The sequence below is a fragment of the Trichoderma virens genome (genome assembly GCF_000170995.1).
Source record: "Trichoderma virens Gv29-8 chromosome Unknown TRIVIscaffold_5, whole genome shotgun sequence".
Taxonomy (NCBI): Eukaryota; Fungi; Ascomycota; class Sordariomycetes; order Hypocreales; family Hypocreaceae; genus Trichoderma; species Trichoderma virens.
In genome coordinates, this window is record NW_014013744.1 from 2,339,683 (window position 1) to 2,359,297 (window position 19,615).

The 19,615-nt window shown below is 51.2% G+C and overlaps 6 protein-coding genes across 6 annotated transcripts; 4 read left to right on the plus strand and 2 right to left on the minus strand.

Moving 5' to 3' along the window:
* Window positions 1–883: 883 nt before the first annotated feature.
* Window positions 884–1,549, plus strand: TRIVIDRAFT_67575 (uncharacterized protein; the record flags this gene model as incomplete). Its single annotated transcript, XM_014102656.1, has 2 exons — window positions 884–892; window positions 1,100–1,549. The coding sequence occupies 2 exons, from the start codon at window positions 884–886 to the stop codon at window positions 1,547–1,549; spliced, it is 459 nt and encodes a 152-aa protein (XP_013958131.1).
* Window positions 1,550–5,285: 3,736 nt separating this feature from the next.
* On the plus strand, window positions 5,286–6,201 carry TRIVIDRAFT_45925 (uncharacterized protein; the record flags this gene model as incomplete). The annotated part of the gene is made up of 2 exons (XM_014102657.1): window positions 5,286–5,316; window positions 5,855–6,201. 2 exons carry the CDS (start codon window positions 5,286–5,288, stop codon window positions 6,199–6,201), a joined length of 378 nt encoding a protein of 125 aa, XP_013958132.1.
* Window positions 6,202–9,697: 3,496 nt separating this feature from the next.
* Window positions 9,698–11,831, plus strand: TRIVIDRAFT_111632 (mannose-1-phosphate guanyltransferase; the record flags this gene model as incomplete). Its single annotated transcript, XM_014102900.1, has 4 exons — window positions 9,698–9,896; window positions 9,970–10,013; window positions 10,145–10,291; window positions 10,440–11,831. The coding sequence occupies 4 exons, from the start codon at window positions 9,890–9,892 to the stop codon at window positions 11,334–11,336; spliced, it is 1,095 nt and encodes a 364-aa protein (XP_013958375.1).
* An 823-nt stretch (window positions 11,832–12,654) lies between these two features.
* Window positions 12,655–13,554, plus strand: TRIVIDRAFT_221180 (uncharacterized protein; the record flags this gene model as incomplete). Its single annotated transcript, XM_014102658.1, has 2 exons — window positions 12,655–12,825; window positions 12,889–13,554. The coding sequence occupies 2 exons, from the start codon at window positions 12,655–12,657 to the stop codon at window positions 13,552–13,554; spliced, it is 837 nt and encodes a 278-aa protein (XP_013958133.1).
* Window positions 13,555–13,660: 106 nt separating this feature from the next.
* On the minus strand, window positions 13,661–14,860 carry TRIVIDRAFT_215924 (uncharacterized protein; the record flags this gene model as incomplete). The annotated part of the gene is made up of 2 exons (XM_014102659.1): window positions 13,661–14,095; window positions 14,193–14,860. 2 exons carry the CDS (start codon window positions 14,731–14,733, stop codon window positions 13,887–13,889), a joined length of 750 nt encoding a protein of 249 aa, XP_013958134.1.
* A 667-nt stretch (window positions 14,861–15,527) lies between these two features.
* TRIVIDRAFT_169627 (uncharacterized protein) lies at window positions 15,528–18,218 on the minus strand (the record flags this gene model as incomplete). The annotated part of the gene is made up of 5 exons (XM_014102660.1): window positions 15,528–16,679; window positions 16,734–17,502; window positions 17,575–17,859; window positions 17,946–18,078; window positions 18,145–18,218. 5 exons carry the CDS (start codon window positions 18,216–18,218, stop codon window positions 15,742–15,744), a joined length of 2,199 nt encoding a protein of 732 aa, XP_013958135.1.
* Between the last annotated feature and the right edge of the window lie 1,397 nt (window positions 18,219–19,615).

The following is a 19,615-nucleotide window of genomic DNA, read 5'->3' on the forward strand; positions in this document are numbered from 1 at the left end:
CTTATAGGGCCGCATATCATGCGGCCGCCTTACATGGCCAGCCAGCCTGGTTTTATTCCGGACACTTGCACAAATCATCACCTTGTCAATTGCACAGCCGGTTTGAATTTTCCCTCTGCATACGGCGGCGAGTCAGAGAATGAGATGAGGGGAATCAAGTTTATCACTTCCCCTCTGAGGAGGTATGAGCGAAGAGGCACATATGTGAGCAAGCCTGTGGCAACGCCTTGAAGTCATATCAGGGAACTAATACTAGCTGCTCTCTCTCTCTCTCTCTCTCTCTCTCTCTCTCTCTCCTCTCTCCCACCCCCAATATCTGAGCCGCCTCCTGTGGCCTTTTCCTCTGCCGATGCATTGGAGCCGCCCGCTCAGGAGGTACCTGTCGGCTTACATCCCATCGTTCACCCGCCACCAAGGGGCCGGGATTGAGGGAGGAAAGTGGGCATTTGCATGATGTGGATCGCCATGTTTTTTTTTTCTTCTCTTTTCTTTGCCACAGTGTTTCTCTTGTTTTCTATCCTTCTTTTCCCTGCTTTGGTCCGGCGCTGCAGGGACCTCCTCCCATGATTATCCGACTTGATGGGCACTTACTGCTGCATAGGGGTTACACGAAGCAAAGGGGACGCCGCCTTTTGCAGACAATGACGCTTATGGCCTAGGGCCTGTATAAAAAGCTGCGTCTTACCAAGTACCTGTATGACTCAACTTATGTCCGCCGGCATACTGTACGCTGAAGAGGCACGAAGCCGTCGGAGATGTCAAAGCAGCTGCCAAAGGCCTGGCCATTGCCTGGCTGACGATGAGGCTGCAGCAAGTGGCATGAATCCATATTAATGGCTCACTCGTTAGTAACGCCTAGTATATTTTTGCGACCCGCAGGAACATGTACCAGGTACCTTGCTGTCTGAGTTCCGATAGGTCAGATTCAGCGATTGCTCTCAAAGGGCAGGAGCTATCCCTGCTTGACCGCTGGCATGGGCCTTTTTGACGTAGCAGGCAGGCAGGGGAGCATCTTAGCACTACCTACTCCGTACCTAGGTACCATGTACATGGGCCAAGTACAGTATACGCTGGGCATGACATGGTACCATTTTCGTAGACTGGAATGCACCGTGAAAATCCAACGGACCTACAAGCTTGCCCTCGCCATGCCGCGGCCTGGATTCACTTCACCACTCGCACATACGAAGGCGTGGAGAAGATGCAGATGCATGTCTGGTCCAAGTACCGCTGCATCCCATTTAGCCATGTTGAGGCAACGGCAAGGGCCGGCCGTCGAGAGACTGCAGCCTGTCTGGCGATACGACGGCCGAGGCGGCGGCGATACCGCCTCATGGATGTATCGCCGGCTCGTCTGCTCCAATGCGCAGCTCCCTCGGTAGGGACGTCGACAGCACGCGTCTACACGGTATTCGCCATTACCATCTGGCCTCTACTGAGTGGTCAACACCCATCCGCCTCGTGCCCATCTCATCGCGGACGCACCAGGTCGCTGGGACCAACGGCCGGATCCGAGTCGGCAGTGATTGGCCCCAAGGGCACTCCGTAAAAAGAAACAAGACACTTGCCTACCAAAGGACCGGCCATGTAGTGGCATCGAGTGGCGCTACGGAGCAAAGGGACTTTGCCTTTGACTTCACCTGGCAAGCTAGCGGAACCCCTAGGCGAACCACGAGTGGTGTTTCGGTACCAAGAGCTCTCCAATTGTCGAATCACAAGCTCGGCTGGCGATCCGCCCACAAGATACGTTTGTGCTAGGCAAGGCGTCAAACCCCTTTGCTCTTTGCCATGCTTTTTTTAGCATCTCATCACACATATCACATTGGATAGCAGTGGTATTTTCCGAGTTTCGCAGCAGACGCAACGGATCTTTACCCCAGACCAAAGTGTCATCCAGCGTGGGTGGCGTCTCCTCCTCGTGTGGTTCCTGGGCGAAGGACTGAGGACGGGGCCTTTCATCAGCAATTGGCGGGCAGGTCAAGAGAAACCGCTGCCGAAAGTGGCCCCCCCCGGTCTCGGTACTACAGGCACAAGCACTACTCCTGCTGCTTCGTACATACAACTTGGTGCTACCTCTACCGGGCACGCAGCGGGCTTCCTGTCATCCATCCTCGCCCACAATTGCCAATGGTATACTTGTTGCAAGAGCTCTGCGTCAGCGCTCGGGCCCCCGCGCATGTGAAGATTACTGAGGGTGTCGCTGTCCCAGCATTATTGCACAGAACCCGGGACACAGGTGTGCAAGCCACGGAGCACGCGTACTTGTACATGGCACCTCGGGGGGCAGCTTCAACGAACCGTTCGCTGCGTGTGTTTGCTTAATATCAACCGGCGGCACTGCCAGCTCATCGTTGCATGCGGCCTTTTAACCCCCCCCTCACAAAGAGACTTAAAGAGGGTCAAAGGGTCCGAGGGCGTCTGCCTCATACTTGGCTGCCTTGCGCCCCCCTCTTCGCAGATCTGTCCAATCAATCGGGCCATCTTCACCGTAATTGTCACTATTGTTCTATGTCAAGTCTGGAACCCTGTGTGCGACGACAACGACACACCGTGTACGCGCTTGGAGGTCGAGACAAGCACGGGAGAATCCGTACGAGAACTCACATACAGGTACAATGGATGTGAGCAATATTATGTTACAACTCGAGAGCCGCTGGATGGGTTCTCTAGAACCGGGATCACCTTGCGTCCAACCTTGGCCCACTATTCGCCAGTCCAGCTACTGCGACGCTAAAGAGATTAGACCTTGCGATGTAATGACTTGGGAGTATGGAGCACGGAGTATGTTTATCACTAAAACTCTGTGCGCTCTTGGTCTGCTCACTTTCATGCAAGTGGTTGCAGTTTCGCGCCTCTTCACCGACGTCTGAAAGCACCGACGAGACCTCCCCTTTCCACCTCAGCCTGCAATCCGGGCAGCTTTAGGAAATAGCCTCCGTCAAGCGTCTCTCCGTGGCGCCAGGACCACTGGCACTCTGCCAGATTTGCCCAAGTGCAGCTGGGGGGGTTGTTGTTAACATGTCGTCTCGGTGCCAATCATCCGGCATGTACCAAAGGGATATAGCCTCTTTCTTTGCTGGCACGGTACAGATGAAGCAAAGCAAGGCCGGCGTTACGTATGTGTGACGGCTCATCCCAAGATTTGTGAACGCACACGCTTCCTCCTACCGACGATCGAAGCCACCACCAGCTAACCTGGAGTGAACCCATCCAACCAAACGACTGCGAGAGCTGACCACCAATGCCTGCCGGGATGTGAGCACAACTGGAAAGAAGTGTCTAATGCCCGCCAAGCAGCACATGCTCTATTCGTGCAATGCAATGGGTGTAATCAGGACATTCATTCTACGTTCCAACCGGGGCTGTAACAAGTTTGTGCTATAGACCAAGTTCATGCTACCAGACACGGTGTACTTTGCATCCCAAGATCCCCAACGATACACAGATATCTGCACAAGGCGCCATCTGTGGGATTCTGCTGTGCATTAGCGGCCGCCAAAGCATAGATCTCGGAGGGATATTCTTGGTGATGGTGGTTACCAGGCGATACATTTTCTCTCAGCTTTATGGCGTCGTGTGGCTGGGCTGGCTCTCCTAAGCGATGTTTTACTTGCTATTCTTATCACCAACGCTTCAATGCGGTGATGTGTTATTCACCGGTTCGTGTTGAGGATCGTCGAAGCTGCCATTGGCCTCCTCTCCTTCTCTCTGTGTTTTTTTGCCACCGCCCCCGTTGGTCAATTCAAGACGAACGAGGGGAGCCCATACCCATACCCATACCCATACAGTATTTGCCGTTGATGATTTTCTGGCTGTCGATTGATTAATCGTTCGTGCGACCTCAATTGAACATGGCCGAGGCGCCAAACATGGGTCCCCGCCGCAGAGACAGGGGATTGGGCGCCTAGAGAAGCGACCCTTCCGGCGGCCAGAACGGCCGACATTGCCTGTAAGAAGACGATTGCAGCGGCATGAGCAAATGAGGACAACTCGAGGAGCTAGGAAACCATGCTGAGAGACGAAAGGGCCCGGGTTGACTCAAGCAGGTGGACGACCCTTGACGGTAAGAACCCAGCCCCCTAGCCTGGCCATACCTTACCACTTCGCTCTCTAGCACCTCCATCCTCTGTCCATACTACGACTCGTCCGCATCGCTGGGGCGAAACTTATTCGAGTTGGGGAGACAACCATATACAGTAATGGTTAGGCAGTGCGTCTCTCTGGCACCCAAGTGTACTGTACACTTGTCGTCTTGTACACTTTGTGGTGGAGCGGCCTAGTCCCCAGCGGTTTGCAAAATTAACTGGCAATGAGAGCTGCCAACACATCAACGATGGGGTCACACTCTTCCAAGAGCCGCATCGTTGCTCGCATCAACCTCCATTCGCGCGTTTCGCTCTCTCTCCAGACACCCCTCGGCCCCGCGCTAAGGACGACGTTTGCAATAAAGCCCACATGTCTCGCCAAAGGACCGGCTCATCCTCCTCTTGCGACAGGGCCCGTGGAATGCGTGGTAACGGAGCATCAGGACAGCGGCATACCACGTACATGCATACTCACATACTACTACTACATGCATCCAGACAGGCAGACGCATACATATGCATGCCCAAATACTGCTTGCTACACATCCATCAAAGTATTGCACATCTCTCTCCTCCCCCTTGACTGTCCTCCTCCTCCTCCTTGTGGCCCCCATGCCAGCTTCCGACTAGGACGACCTCCATACTCGTACATACACACATACACACATCCAGACGCAGATTCTCACATCCCGCGTACGGGGTACACGCGCGCGCATACATCCCTCGCCGCTTGATCTTGTCTACCGCCGCTGCTGCTACCGGAGCGGTGCGCCTGGCCTCCGTCTCGGCCGTCCTCGTGCTCCACCCTGGATTTGGCCAGCTTCTGTTCTTGAACTTGTTTCGTTTCCGCCTTCTCCTCCGCCGAAGCCCGCGCTTCTTCTTTGATTTCTTCTTAATCCCTTCGTCTCCCTCTCAGTTCCCGCCGGGGCTCGATTGTAGCTTCTTCCACCATCCCTGGATCCCGCCTCGGTTACACCTTGACTTCGTTTAACATTTTTTGACTTTGCTCTCTCAAAGGTTGCCACACAACCATATTTCAATTCCTCTCAACTCAAACTCGCACACACGCATATCTGCGGCAGCGGCTTCTGGACTCTGTTCCACTTTTATTTTTTTGCCCACACCAGGACAATTTCATTGCCTGAACCCAATTCCTCTCTCCATTTCTCCCTCGCTGCCCATTGAATATCTACCGCAATCATGGGTGGCTTCTACATGCAGTACCTGGAGAGTAAGTTGATCAATTGAACCTCCCGTGTGCTTTGTTTACTTCAACCCAATGGCTACCGACAGCCCCGAAATCTCGTGTGGGGGTGGCGTATGAGATTTGGGGGGGAGGGAGGGGGGGAAATAAATCAAGCCTTGCGCGCGGCCACCACGGCGACCTTGGCTGCTTGGAGGGCTGGTTGAGAGGCAGCGAGCATTTTCAATTGCTTTCTGCCACCCAATCGAACTCTTACAGCCATCCATGTCTCGTGAATTGGTTTGGTGCAGGCACATGATTACACCGTTCCGCGCTTATCCCCCCTCTCTGCTCAATCACAGCTCTGGTTCATGCAGGGACCCTACGGGCTGCAAGAAGGCGGTCGAATGAAGTTCCTATCACAGCATGTTTCTGGCGAGTTGTTGCGAGCTGTGATTGATCCTACACCGTACTTTGTCTTGACAGCCAATGGCTGTGACTCTTTTCTTTTTTTCTTTCATTTTTTGTGTCCTTTTCCAAGAATTTTGAGGAGATGGGAATACTAACCAATGGCTGTAATTAATAGGCCTTTGCCGGCGCCGAGGATGGACAGACCCCTCGTACGAGTGTTACCGTGACCCCAATGGCTTTACTTGCCTTGTCCTGGTCAATGGACGCGAGTACCAGACCGACCTGGCATACGAGTCCGACCTGTTGGCTCAAGAGAATGCCGCCATGCGCGCGTTCATGGTTTGCCGCAACTTTTCCGTTAACGGCGGCATGCTTGCTCGTAATGGCATTGTCCAGGGGCTTCCAGCCAATGCTGATACCCGACGCAAGAGCCGCCCTACATCGTCCAGGGACAGCAATGACCGTCACGGCCGACGCTCTGGCACTCACTCGAGCAGCAGTTCCACTGCTTCATTTGAATAAGCCAGGCGCAGATACCTGGAACGGATTCGGAGTTTTAAGGTGTTGATTCGCCCACATCATTTTCCATATTTCCCCCTTGGTTTTGGCTTGGACCTTCGCAGGCAGCCATGGCGCACATATACACGTGGTTGAAAGGCTTCACGGCATTCCCTTTGAGGATATAACCATCACCGCGCCAACCTTGTTTTTGTTCTTTCTCTAGCGGTTGTTATTTTCTTTTTCACAAACAAAAAAAATGAAGGGTTGAAAAAGTTAAGGAGAGGAAAAAAAAAAAAAGAAGAAGAAAAAGGTACGGAAAAGCGCGTACAAAAGACTTGGCGATAAAGAGGCATTCTTGTAATGCAAATGTTGCAACGACTTTTATGACGACACGAAACGACCTTTAGACACGTCTCATATTTCTTTCGGCGGCCGGCATGACCGGACCGGACCTTTTATTATCAACTTAGATGTTGACTTTGTTCTCTTCTCAGCAATGTGTTTAGAGTTTAGACGCATTGCATCCATGACATTGATGCTCACCTCCCCAACACCTTGCCGCTCATCTCAATTGATGGGTCACTCTTCTGGATCATATGGCTCAACGGTCCTTGGCAAGGAACAAAAGTACATTTCTCCAATGCTATCTCTCGGAAGCGGGTTTTACAGGCAGAGCAGCCTGGTTTGGACGGTTCTTGGTACTGAAATGATGATATGCCTGTCCATCCTTTTGTTATAGGGCATTGAGTGCCCTTGATCACCATAGAGGCTAAGTGTTTCTTCATCTTGCCTCAACTTTATGACTATGTTTCCTGCGATAAGACAAAGTACCGCGTTCGCACAGGGGCAGTCGTGCCTTTCGCAAGGACGGCTCCTTGACTTTCCTTTTAGGCGTCTCGCAGCAAGCGAAGCGGGCAATGCCTTTTTTTCTTCTCCTATATTATCTCTTCATTTTATGATTTCCGCTGTTATTGCCCCTGTTGAGGCAAGAGGGTTCTTTCTCGCGAGCCAATGCTGGCAGTACTGGATGTTCCCCATTTATGATGTTAAGCCGCAGATGAAACCTAAAACGAAAGAGGAAAACGAGATGGATCGATTGGATGACATGATGCAATGAAAGATCTGAATGTGGGTTATGGAATAAAAAAAATTAAGAGGACAAAAAAAAAATAAGAGTTTACGGTAACGATTACATGAAGATGATGACTTTTATGTTTCACTTATTAAGATATTTGTCTTGGTTGGCGTTGTGTCGCGACGCAAGATGTGATGTAGATGTGAAGAATCTTGAATATAAGTGAATACTGGCAATCTTTTTGGTTCGCCGAGGGTCGCTACTGAGGCGATGTACAACCGCTCACTGATGACAGATTGGCGTGTGCGCAGGACAGACTGGATACCAAGCCTGGATGATGTTGCTTTGGCTTTAACAGAGGGACTGATGTACCAAAGGTTTACTATTGCTCGAGTTCTATATGCAGGGTGTCGTCTGTGACTTGTCTCTTTTGGCTGAGATTCAGGATGCTCTGATGAGAGATTTATGGTGTATCACGGTAAGTACTAATGCCTATGTCCATGCTTGCCTGGTCATTTCTAAATGACGATCACCATATAGGGTGGTTAGCTTCCAAATCGGACTTGATCTTAAATTACCAGATAAAGCGTTGAAGCTTCTTCCCAAGGAGTCGACGACGGAGCCGGCCTAGCACCTACACATACGTAATGTGGCACAAGATAGCTCAGGAACAAAAAGAAACTAGGATGAGTGATGAAGCCACATAAAGTACTCGTAGAGATCCTAAATTCATTTAGCGGCCCTGGTCCGGAGCCAAGGGTCTTGTCAAGCAGTAGGATTTACAAGGCTCAACTAGACCGAAAGTAGGAGTCTCTGGGCTGAAGGAAGAACTCCACATTGGAATTGGATTTGGGGGGCAAAGAGAGAGAGAAATTATGATCCTTGTCGGGGGGAGATGAAACACGACACGGGATGGGCTTGGTTTTTTCTTTTTTTTTATTGGTTTTACATTTTTTTTATTTTTATTTTTATTTTTTGTCTCGTTTCGAGTCGAGGTGCTGTGCTCCGTGAGATTAGCGAAGGGTGTTTTGTAATAACGGCTGGATGGAGTCTTTGATGATGTGATGTGATTTAATGCGATACGATACGGGGCTGTGTAGAGCTGCTGGATCCTTGGTTAGAGAAATGGGGCTTTTATTGAATGGATTGAAAAAGAAAAAAAAAGAGAAAAATAAGAATAAAAAAGGAAGAGAGCAAAAAGAATCGCGGAGTGAAGATTTCATTGATGAGATGGATTATGCGCAACGTTGCAGGTATTAAGGGTTGAGGCTAACACACGGCGTCAGGAGAGCGATGGATGCGTGCTTTAAGAAAAATAGGGGGCAAATCACGGCGCTGACCGGTTAATGGCACCACGAATGGAAATGAATGAGGCAGTCGCCGAGCTGACGTCGTGTTATTCCTGGTGCGGAGCGGGCACGAGCGACAATACGAAAGAAGCTGTGGGAGAGCTAAATCTACTCGTACATAAATGAATATATGTACGGAGTATGGGTTTGAAGTATTTTGGCTGTTTGCGTGGGTTGAGGCTGTATTGGGATGTTGGCGTGATGAGGGGGGTTCGCCGAATGCGGGCTGCAGGCTGTATTACTGCATCTTTCAATGAATCGCAGGAATACGATCTGGGCTCTGATGAGGTTCGTGTTGCTGATTGCAAGTGATTGTTTGCAGGGTCGTCCTGGGAATCTGCATCGGTAATCGTTGCCCATCGCATGTGTGTCTGTACGAGTATATTCATGTGAAACAGACCTCGCATCTGGTGAAATGTCGCACTCACATGTCAAGACTTGTACGTTCTACATGTTCTTCTATAATATACTCGTACATACAAGCAAGTCATGACACGAGGCATTTACATGAAATACGAAGCAAAGAAAAAAAAACAAATAAACCCAAAACTATCGATTGCATGATGATACGGAGCTTTACGGGTGTTGTGCAGTTCACGGGCCGCCCAAATTTCGCCTCCAGCTTTCTGCAAGCCGCGTGGGAAATTTTTCATGCTCCCGTCCGCGGTGCTGATTGGCCCGCCCTTCTGTAAAGACCCCTGGACCAGTGATCACAGGCCCCCCAAGGCCCCCGCACTGCCTCGAATCGTCCTGGACGCTTCGTGTTGTAACTATTGACTGGAGTATTGGGAGCTCAGCTGTCACGCCAATTCGCCGGGAATGGGGCCTGGCCGTGCCCATTGGTGATTCGCCGGCAGCTGCTTCAGGGGACGCTGGCCTTGTACGAGTTGAGATGCCGCTAAGCCCAGCGCGTGAAATTAGCAGCCCTTTAGCAGGTACGAACGCATTGCCTCTGCCTCTCCGGAGCGGCAGTACTAGCAGCTCCGTGCTAATCTGTGTACTGGCCTGGCTTCGTGACATCTGGACACCTTGAGCTTGAGCCCGAGCCCAAATAGATGGCAATTTCCTCTCTCCTTTTCCTCCCATCCTCCAGCAAAAACACCACCGCACAGCCTTTGAGCCGACCTTGATTCTCTGCTTTGCGAGCATTGCATTGTCGCTCGTTCTTCTCTACGCTCACTACCCATCATACTAGTTATCTTCTGACTTCTGACTTCTGACTTCTTGCTCCTCTTCTTCAACCCCCCCTTTTTTTACCACATCAGCATCGTCGCAAACATTCACCATGAAGGGTATGATGACGCACCTCCCGCCACGGTCCAAACCGCTGCTCCAATGGCATGGCTAACATTCTCCCCCGCGCAGGACTTATTCTTGTCGGTGGCTTTGGCACTCGCCTTCGCCCTCTCGTACGTCCACGCCAGCGATCCGACCTGCATCCCACCACCGCATCGACGCGAATGGGGGGGAATGGAGGGGGAACCGCCCAAACCGCAGCATCACACATCCCAGAGACTGACCATTGTGCGACGCCATCTAGACCCTGACGCTCCCCAAGCCTCTCGTTGAGTTCTGCAACAAGCCCATGATTGTGCACCAGATCGAGGCTCTCGTCGCCGCTGGCGTTACCGACATCGTCCTCGCCGTCAACTACCGCCCGGAGATCATGGAAAAGTTCCTGGCTGAGGTGAGTCCTGCACTTGACCCCTCACTGCAACCCTTGCCTCCTTTTTTCTTTTTGCTTGCGACTCGTTGCACCAAGCTTTCGCCCCCCAGCTGAGCTCCCCTCCAATGACGTTGAACACGAAAGCTGATTGCGTATGCCCGACCGTTAGTACGAGGCGAAATACAACATCAACATTGAGTTTTCTGTCGAGTCGGAGCCCCTCGACACCGGCGGCCCTCTCAAGCTTGCTGAGAGCATCCTTGCCAAGGACGACTCCCCCTTCTTCGTCCTCAACTCCGACGTCATCTGCGACTATCCCTTCAAGGAGCTCCTCGCATACCACAAGAGCCACGGCGATGAGGGTACCATCGTGGTCACCAAGGTGGAGGAGCCTTCCAAGTACGGTGTTGTTGTCCACAAGCCCAACCACCCATCTCGCATCGACCGTTTCGTCGAGAAGCCCGTCGAGTTCGTCGGCAACCGTATCAATGCCGGCATGTACATCTTCAACACCTCCGTCCTGAACCGTATTGAGCTTCGCCCTACGTCGATCGAGAAGGAGACCTTCCCCGCCATGGTTGCCGACAACCAGCTGCACTCTTTCGACCTTGAGGGCTTCTGGATGGATGTTGGTCAGCCCAAGGATTTCCTTAGCGGCACCTGCCTGTACCTGTCCTCCCTCACCAAGAAGGGCAGCAAGGAGCTCACTCCCCCCACCGAGTCCTACGTGCACGGTGGCAATGTCCTGATCCACCCCACTGCCAAGATCGGAAAGAACTGCAGAATAGGCCCCAACGTCACCATTGGCCCAGACGTCGTCGTCGGTGACGGCGTTCGTCTGCAGCGATGTGTCCTTCTGAGTGCCTCCAAGGTCAAGGACCACGCTTGGGTCAAGTCGACGATTGTTGGCTGGAACAGCACCGTCGGCCGCTGGGCCCGTCTGGAGAACGTGACTGTTCTCGGTGACGATGTTACCATTGGTGACGAGATCTACGTCAACGGTGGTAGCGTCCTGCCTCACAAGTCCATCAAGGCCAACGTGGACGTTCCCGCCATTATCATGTGATTTAATTCATCTTTTCACATCTTCTCGGCTCGCATGTTAAAGCCATGCGCTGCTCTTCACATTGATTCTTCATGTTGATTCATGGCTTTTTTTTTAAACAACTTTTTCACTTCTATTTTTTTGATCTTTTTTTTTTCTGCACCCATTTACGCCCCCATACATTCACCACTCCTCCAATACTTCTCAAAAGATACCCTATCGGTGGGGGGAAACAGTCTTTGAGAGAAAAACAAGCAACATTTATATAATTACTACTAGTCCTGGCATCTTTTGCTTTCTTTTTGCAAGATGTCTGCGCGTTATGTTGAGCTCCAAGTATATCGTTTGGCGTCTCGGGGAACCGGTTGGCAAAGCTTCTTGGAGGGACACGAAGGGAGGAAGGGGCTGGGGCTGAGAAAGAGCTATGACGGACGAGGAACTGAAAATTTACATGTATGAAAAGATGATAGCGTAGCGAATGAAGTGAATTTACGCTTGAGCTGCTCATTTAGCCGTATATTTTCTCTCCAGAATCGTTGATGTATGTTGTGGGTGCTGTCTTGTGGTATGTACACATCTTAATGCAGGTACCAGTGATATCCCTCCCACATAGTGGATGAGTGCATCTCAAGAGGCAAGACCCGGAATACCAATATGTAGACGATGCTATATCCAGTACAGATGCCTGTGATAGACTCGGCATCAAGTTCATTTCGCTTCCTCCCTTGACGCAAAGCTGGCCAAGTTGTTGTCAAGGCAGGAGCGCAATCGATGCCTTATCCCCCAGGCAAGATCCATCCAAGGGCAGGTGCTCAGCGAGTCCTTCCCTCTACATGCCTGTTTATCTGAAAGACACAAATTCCGAGGGGGGAAATGAAGATGATTTTCTTCTTCTCTCCGTTTCTTTTGTCGTGTTTCTCTCTGTTTTTCCTTCATCTACGTCCTGTTCTTTCGGCATTCCCCCTTATTTCACTCACCTCTTTTACTTGTGCGCTTCTACGCACGTTCCTCTGTTCAACTTCTCGGTCTCTCTACTCGTCTCTTTGCGTCGAAGTTTTGTGCATCGCTTGGTTCTGCGTTTCCAGAGTCTTTCCGTCGTCAAGGCGACGAGCCGAACTTCCAGTCATTTCTTCAACAGTCTTCGCTCTCTCCTAGATTCTTCCTCGGATTTACCTAGTCTATCTTTCAGCACCATGGCGGATGAATCGTTTTGTGATCTAAGGTGGGTTAATTAAAGCACTGAAACTTGAACAAGGCTTCATAACTGATATATGTTAGCGATTAATCTGAAAATTCCTGGATCACTATCCCGCCTCTCGAATATTCTGCTCCTGAGACTATGGTTGTTCCCTTGTCCTATGGCCCTCCACTTTCCCTTGTTGTCGGTGGCCAAAAGCGTTCACGCGATGATTTGGACTCGAGTGATGTGGCAGAGCCTGCCTCGAAGCGCCCTGCCCTTTTCACGGGCCGGGATGATATGAGCTCTCAAGACTTTGACATGGGTAACACTGTGAGCAAATTTTAATCATTCAGAACATCTCTATACATTTATCTTACTAACATAAACAAACAGAACATCTGCCCATCTCCGGGCAATTTCTGTTCATCATCTCCCAGCAACTCCCATGTCCTTGGCCCACCCTCGCCGTCTCCAAGGGATGCGGATGATTACAACAGCTGGGGGATTCTACGGTGGGTGGGTGTAGAAGAGTACACCAAGGAATCTCTTTGTAAAGAGAGAGGCGGATCGTATTGGTATCGAATGCCATCTGTCCTACAAGGTCCTCCTTCGCCGACCACGTTCAATGAGAAGCTTATCCAAGATATGAACCTCTTTCCCGACAAGACATTTTTCCGCATCAGCGAGATGATAAATGCCAGGAAAAACATGTATTTTGGTTCGCGCAAATCAGTATTTGAGCTGTTTGCACGGGTCGTTCATACCGGCTGTGGCGGTTTCAATTTCCAGACTTTCCAATCTTTCAAACTCGGAGATCTGTATGGTGCGACACCCAACATAGGTGGCATTATGATGTTCAAGGGAAAAGAAAGCCCCATCTACTGCGAATCCAGCCCGTTTCTTGCAGCGACAAAGACCGATGACAAATGCTACTGCCTCTGCGAAGTGGTAGAAGACGGAATGGCGGCGCTTGGCTGGTCTCTCTACATTTACGATATACAACCCGTTACGTGGGAGATCATTCAAAGCGCCGACGCCATCTTGAGCAACCGGGTTTAGAATGATTTGGTGTGGCATTGACCACAATATGTGTCGACTGGAAAATGTGGTGGAGTATTTGTCTCTTGGTCTGTTGAATGGCAGCTGGATTCAATGTCTATTCTTTCCAAAGAATATTGGCGTTCTATTCATCATGCTACAGTTTTCTATGTGGTTTCCTCTAAAAGAACACTTTCTATAGTGTAATGTCAGGTTTCCGTTAAACTCTTACCCAGTTCCTTTCCCTTTGTCGATAATTACTCTCTCGCTCTGAGGCATCTGTCTACCATGTTTGATGGTTGTACCCTCTACAGTCTACAGTCTCGCATTTTGGGCATACACTATACAAGACTTCAAATGTGATTTTTCACCTTGAAAAAGGGCGAGAGTTCTCGCACCATCATCTCGCGGAGCTCACGCTGCTCCTCTGCGGTGGGGACCTTCAAGGTGCCATGTCGCCGGCGCCAGCTCTCGTCAGTCTCGCGAATTTCAGCATCGGGGTCTTGGCCCGTGGAATCGACAAACTGAAAGGTGCGGTACTCGCAGTTCTTCCAGCTTGTGGCTATGTTTGTGCTTCGGTCAGTTGACAATGATCCTCATTATCCTTTTCTCCCTTTTCACGCTTGAAAAGCAGAGCAGATGTGGGAATTGCATCTTACGATATGTGTTGGTAATTCCGTGCCACTCCTCCGTCAAGAAGTGCAGAAACGCTCCGTGAGAAACCACGGCAATGTGCGCATCGTCTCCAAGGCCGGTGGCAATCTCCCTCAGCGCTACCCTCGCTTCTCTTGCTCTCGTCGCCAGCTTGTCAAGCGCGGGCTCAAAATAGCTTCCCTCACCCTTGAAGTTCCACCCCTCGCGCATTCTACTCAGGTCCGCCTTGTCGCCAAACTCAGCTGCGAGCTTCTCAATCGACGACCCCGTGTCTGAAGGTGCATCGGACACTTCCTGGAGAGTATCCAGCGCAATCACAGGGCCGAGCTTGTCCGTACCAAAGGACTGGAGGCAGGTATACAATGTGCGGCGCATGCCCGAGGCGACCAGGCCGCGGAGCTGGTCGTGATGCGGGAATGCGGCACGCAGATCGGCGCACTGCTGGTTGCCGAGAGGAGTGAGGTCCGGATCCGGCAGCTTCTCGTTTTCGGCGTTGAGGTTGTGGTAGCCTTGCGCGTGGCGTACGAGATGGATCGTGGGAGCCATGTTGTGCTGTATATGAGAGATATATGGGAGTGTGCTGGGCAATTCTCAAAAGGACAAAGCAAAGGTGAATTGGTCTATTAGGAAGCAAAAAGAGGTTCAAGTATCGAGAAATAGGAGAAATAAAAAAGGGAGCAACACCAACCGACTAACAAAAGCCCGCCTACACAGCCTAGACGAAGAGAGCAATGCTCGGCTCACCTACCGCATCAAGCAATCCCGCAAAAACGCATCCGATGACTCAAAATATTACGCGGAGAGGGTCACCCGGCTCCGAGGGGGGCGAACAAAAAACAAGGCCCCATCTTTTGTGCCTCCTCCGGCTCCGGCGATGGGAAAAATCGAAGAGGAGACGCCCCAGCTTAGGAGATGATGATGATACCTTACATAGGGCCGCGTCCCGCAATAAAAAAAAAAAAGGTTCCTTACATGAAAGTGAGTACATACGTTACTTTCGGCTCCCCGGCCTTGACCAAACAGATTCGTATAGAATAATGTTTAGTACAGGAGTAGCTAGAGATGCGGCTCGTGCTAGGATACGGGTGTCCCAATTGGGTGCTTTTTGCCTTGTTTAGTCCTTGTGGCTGGAACCAGTTTTTAGTGTGAGCCCCCCGTGTATGGATGAGTGGATAGAATGCACGATGCTTGCTTTTTTGGCGCCGAAAGCTCGTTCTTGATGCTGTTGCATTGACTATTATGCAACATGATGCAACTCCTTCGGAGCTCCGAGAGTATTTACAAACGCATACATACATACATACACAAGGTTCAAACGTCTACAAGTTGCGTCCAACAAAGAAAGAGACAACCCCATGTTTAGATTTTCGTAGTAAAGGATAAAAAAGGTCATTCTGACAGGCTACGGAACATCCATGTTACATCAACCTGCTGTCCAGTCCTCGTAAAACGCCGCGTCACTGTGTAAAACTCCCCGTTTTTGTCACTTTTAACCCGCATCTCATGACAAATTGCCGCCATTATTTCCCTCCCGGTTCAAATTAGATAACGAAATCAAAACTCAATAAGTGCCTCCTCCTTAACCGGTTGTTGCTGCTGTACGGGCTCATGTTGTGGTGCCGCGGGCATTGAGTACTGAGAATAACCAGCCCATTCAGGTGGAGGGGCAGGTGGCTGCTGCTGCTGCTGCTGTGGCATAGGCATCTGATAGGGTTGTCCTTGCGGCAGTTCCTGCTGGAAGGGCTGCTGGGTCGGGGCAGATGGGGCCTGAGAATGAACAGGCATGTGAGGCGTTGCGTTGGGGGGTTGTGTGAGTTGAGCTGGAGTCTGTAGCGGAGTTCCTTGCGTTTGTCCTGACACTGAGCCTCTATGGTATGGCATAGGTGACTGGTTCAGGTTAGGATACGGCGATTGGCTTGCGTCTGGAGCGGAGCCGGGGGCAGACGGCCCTGTAGGAACGGCTTGTAAAGGTTGAGGAGTGTTGAAGTAGTATGAAGCGTTGGGGTCTGTTGAAGGTGAAGTAGGTGCTTGTTGGGAGTACTGTCTTCGATCTTCGAGGTTCTCCTGCGGCTGCTGTTGCTGTTGGAACTGCTCAGGAGCTGATGGGGCCCGGTTGTTCCAGCCATCAGCTGTTTGTGGCTGCTGCTGAGGCGCATAGGGTCCAGAAGGGGCATCAGGTGCTGGCACGCCAGCATAAGGCGGATAAGGAGACTGCGGCATAGCATGCTGAGTAGGCATTTGATAGAGTTGCTGCTGAACTGGTGGTGCATAACCCGGCTGTTGCTGGCCTGTGTAGAAGCTTTCAGCACCTACGGAGTTGCTTGGAGCGTGGGAAGGTATTGAAGGGTAGGGTCCGGAGGCTTGACGAGGGGGTGGCAAGTTATAGCCGCCAAGATTCTGTTGGCTGTATGCTTTTGATAACCGGTCTTCCAGCATCCGGTCATAATATCTGACAACCGTGGACAGCTTGGCATGAAGGTCGAGGAGTGTATCTATTCATATTGTTAGCCATCGACAGTATAAGGCAGATTGACAGAATCTTTTACCATGCTTGCTCATCGTCTCGCCATATGTTCGCGCAAGCTTGGGACGCAGTGAACCAATGCTATCATACAACTCCTGAATCTGTGGTTCTCGTAGGATAGTGCCTGGAGGTTGAGTCTGGAGCCGGTCAACCAAGGTAGCAAAGAGATTGATATTCTCTGCCTCCACTGCCGTCAATTCGTAGTCGTTCTTTGGCAGCGTGAAGGTAGCGGAAGAGGAAGCGGCGGGCCCTGAAGTCTGTTCCTTTAGCGCAGCAGCATGTTTCTTCTTCTGCTCTTCCATATCTGCCAAGGACGCAGCAATCGCAGCTTTTAGGTCGTCGTCCTCCTCTTCAGCCTGCTTGGTGGCCGCTGCGTCTCCTCCACTCGTCCGAGGTCCATTGGTTGACACGGGCGGAGCCCTACCTCGGGAAGCATTGTTGACTTCTTCTAAACTCATCGCCAATGCCTTTTTAAGATCTTCATCGAACCCGTCGTCAACGCGCGCGTTTCGGGGCTGCATGGCAGATGTGCTACGGGTTTTGTGAGGATACGTCGGTGTGCGGTCGAGAGATGGAATTGGCTCTTTGAAACCCTTATTGGTGAGCTTAGCGTAACACCCATCATCGACTCGCACGGGAGTGGGTATCCCAAGATGAGGCAGCGGGAGCGATTTGCTAGAACACTGCTGGTCGAAGCAGTTGCCGCAGTTTCGACAGTGGTGTTTCCGGTTGGTAAACGTAAACGCCGTTCGACATCGCATGCAAACATCTGAATCAATCCATTCAGGTGGCTATTTGACCTGTCATTAGCTGACAGCCCTTCAGACGTCTTGCTCGAGACACCGATGAATTTAATTTCTTACCGCGCTGCTGTCAATCATACTGCTCGCCACCGTCACCCGCGGCGGGAACTGATACCCCTCCCGCTGCAAACGCTTATACACTTCGCCAATATAGGAAAGCTCGTATCGTCCTTCTGTGGCTCCGGCCCATGACTGAATAAGCTCGAGCATCTTGTTTTTCACTTCGGCGTTGACGGCGACGGGACCGACGGCTTGGAGAAGAGAGGTCAGGTTGTCCATGAACTCGCGAGAGGCGATTTCTGTGAGGAAATGCGACCCGCCATTCTTGACGCACGCATCCGTAAGCTGTAGATGGAGAGTGGTGTTAGGATAGGCTCCAGCTCAGAATCAAAACGGGAAGAGGGTAGAACGAGGAATGCCGGATAACATACGTTGAGGGCGCTCAGCTGGGTGTTTGGGTTCTTGTTGCCGATGCGCCGTTTGAGCGACCGCATGGCCTCTTTGGGCGCCACCGTCTTGGACCTGATGACATCGGAGATCTCGAGGTTGAGCGCGATATCTTCCCTACACATCTCGTGGTTAGTCCAGCTTCGTTACGGGAGCAGTGGAAGCAGCAGGAGGTCGTCGTACAGGCTACTGCTCGTGGCCTTTTCGATCTGCTCGTCCAGGGCCGTGTTGGCCGAGTTTGACCACCAGCTCATCATGTTGACGGCGGCAAGAGGGACTTGGCGCCACTCGGGAGGAGAATAGCGGGACGGCGGAAGCGGAGAAGCGAGGCAGAAGAGAAGAGCTCAGGGATGGCGATGGTGAGGGAGCTGAAGGTGATGGAGATTGTCGCGAGGCTACGAGGTCCGTTCTGGTCAAGTCCAGGTACTTTCGGCTCCGCTGACGACGTCGTCAGTTGCGTCACGGCCGCGGAGGCACCAGCCGGAACAGTGGTTAATCCGCTACAGGCGCCGAGGCAGGCCTAGAGCAGGCTGTTCCTGTGCCTGTAATAACTGTAATTTCACTTGTACAGAGGCTGAGCAGCACTGTCGGAACGATATTGGATCAGATGCAAGTGCTTTCTGCAGACGCATGCTGGAAGTGATTCTCTTTTTTTCTCTTTTTTCTCTTTTTTTTTTTTTTTTCAGGCATCGGAATGCTACAGAGTACCTAGTATACAGTCATACAAAGTTGGCTATGGGTGTTTCCACTGTCGTCTGCCTCGAGCCATCAGCTTTACCAGGCAGAAACCCAGCTCTTGTAAGCCAATATGCCTCGTCCCAGAGCGGCAAAAGCCGAATTTTCCGCGAAGTTGTCTTTTCTAACAGGTACCTACCTGGCAACATTATAAGAGGTATCAGTAAGTATCTATTCAGGTAGTACCTATCTACTAGGTACCTAGTTTAAACCTGCCAACCCGGACGGTTCGAGGTCTTGAATACCTCAAACAAGGTAAACAAACAAATGGCTACTAAAACTTATGCGATGCTCCAAAAAGTGGTAGTGTTGAAAAGTGCATTCTGCCTTAATAGTAATGAATGAACAGCGCTGCGATGACGTAGTGCTGCGGGATATGAAATAGCCCACTTAGAGAAGTCCTGAGCATGGAACGAGCTTCCTCTGAATGAGAGAGACAGCGTGGCGGTGAGAGGCGAATTCTAAACGGCAGCTCCGGTACCGATGCGGTTGAACTCTGTGGTTCAAATAAGCAGACGTAAAAGAGTGAGTAAGAGGGAGGATTTTGATATACCACAAGTCCACGCACTTCCTAGGCCTTGTGTGTTGTTTCAGCGTTTCCGCCGCTATCAGGAATCAATGGCCAAACCGCGTCAGCCAAGCCAATGACGACGCTCGGCTGTGGCTGATGCGTGTGCAATTTGGCGGCGCCGATTCAAGGTACTTGGAAAGAGTTGCGGCACAGGCTGGAGATACAGCACAGTACAGACATCCATGTGGGGGCTACTTGAAACTCAACGCATAATCATGTGTGGTGTAAAGTACCGAAATGAAATTCGGTGTACTTTATACCCCACGTCCGCATGCTAATCCGCCCGCACTTGTACCGTGTCCAGGCTGGTAATTACCTGGTAGTAGAGGCCTAGAGTGGTGCAACCCC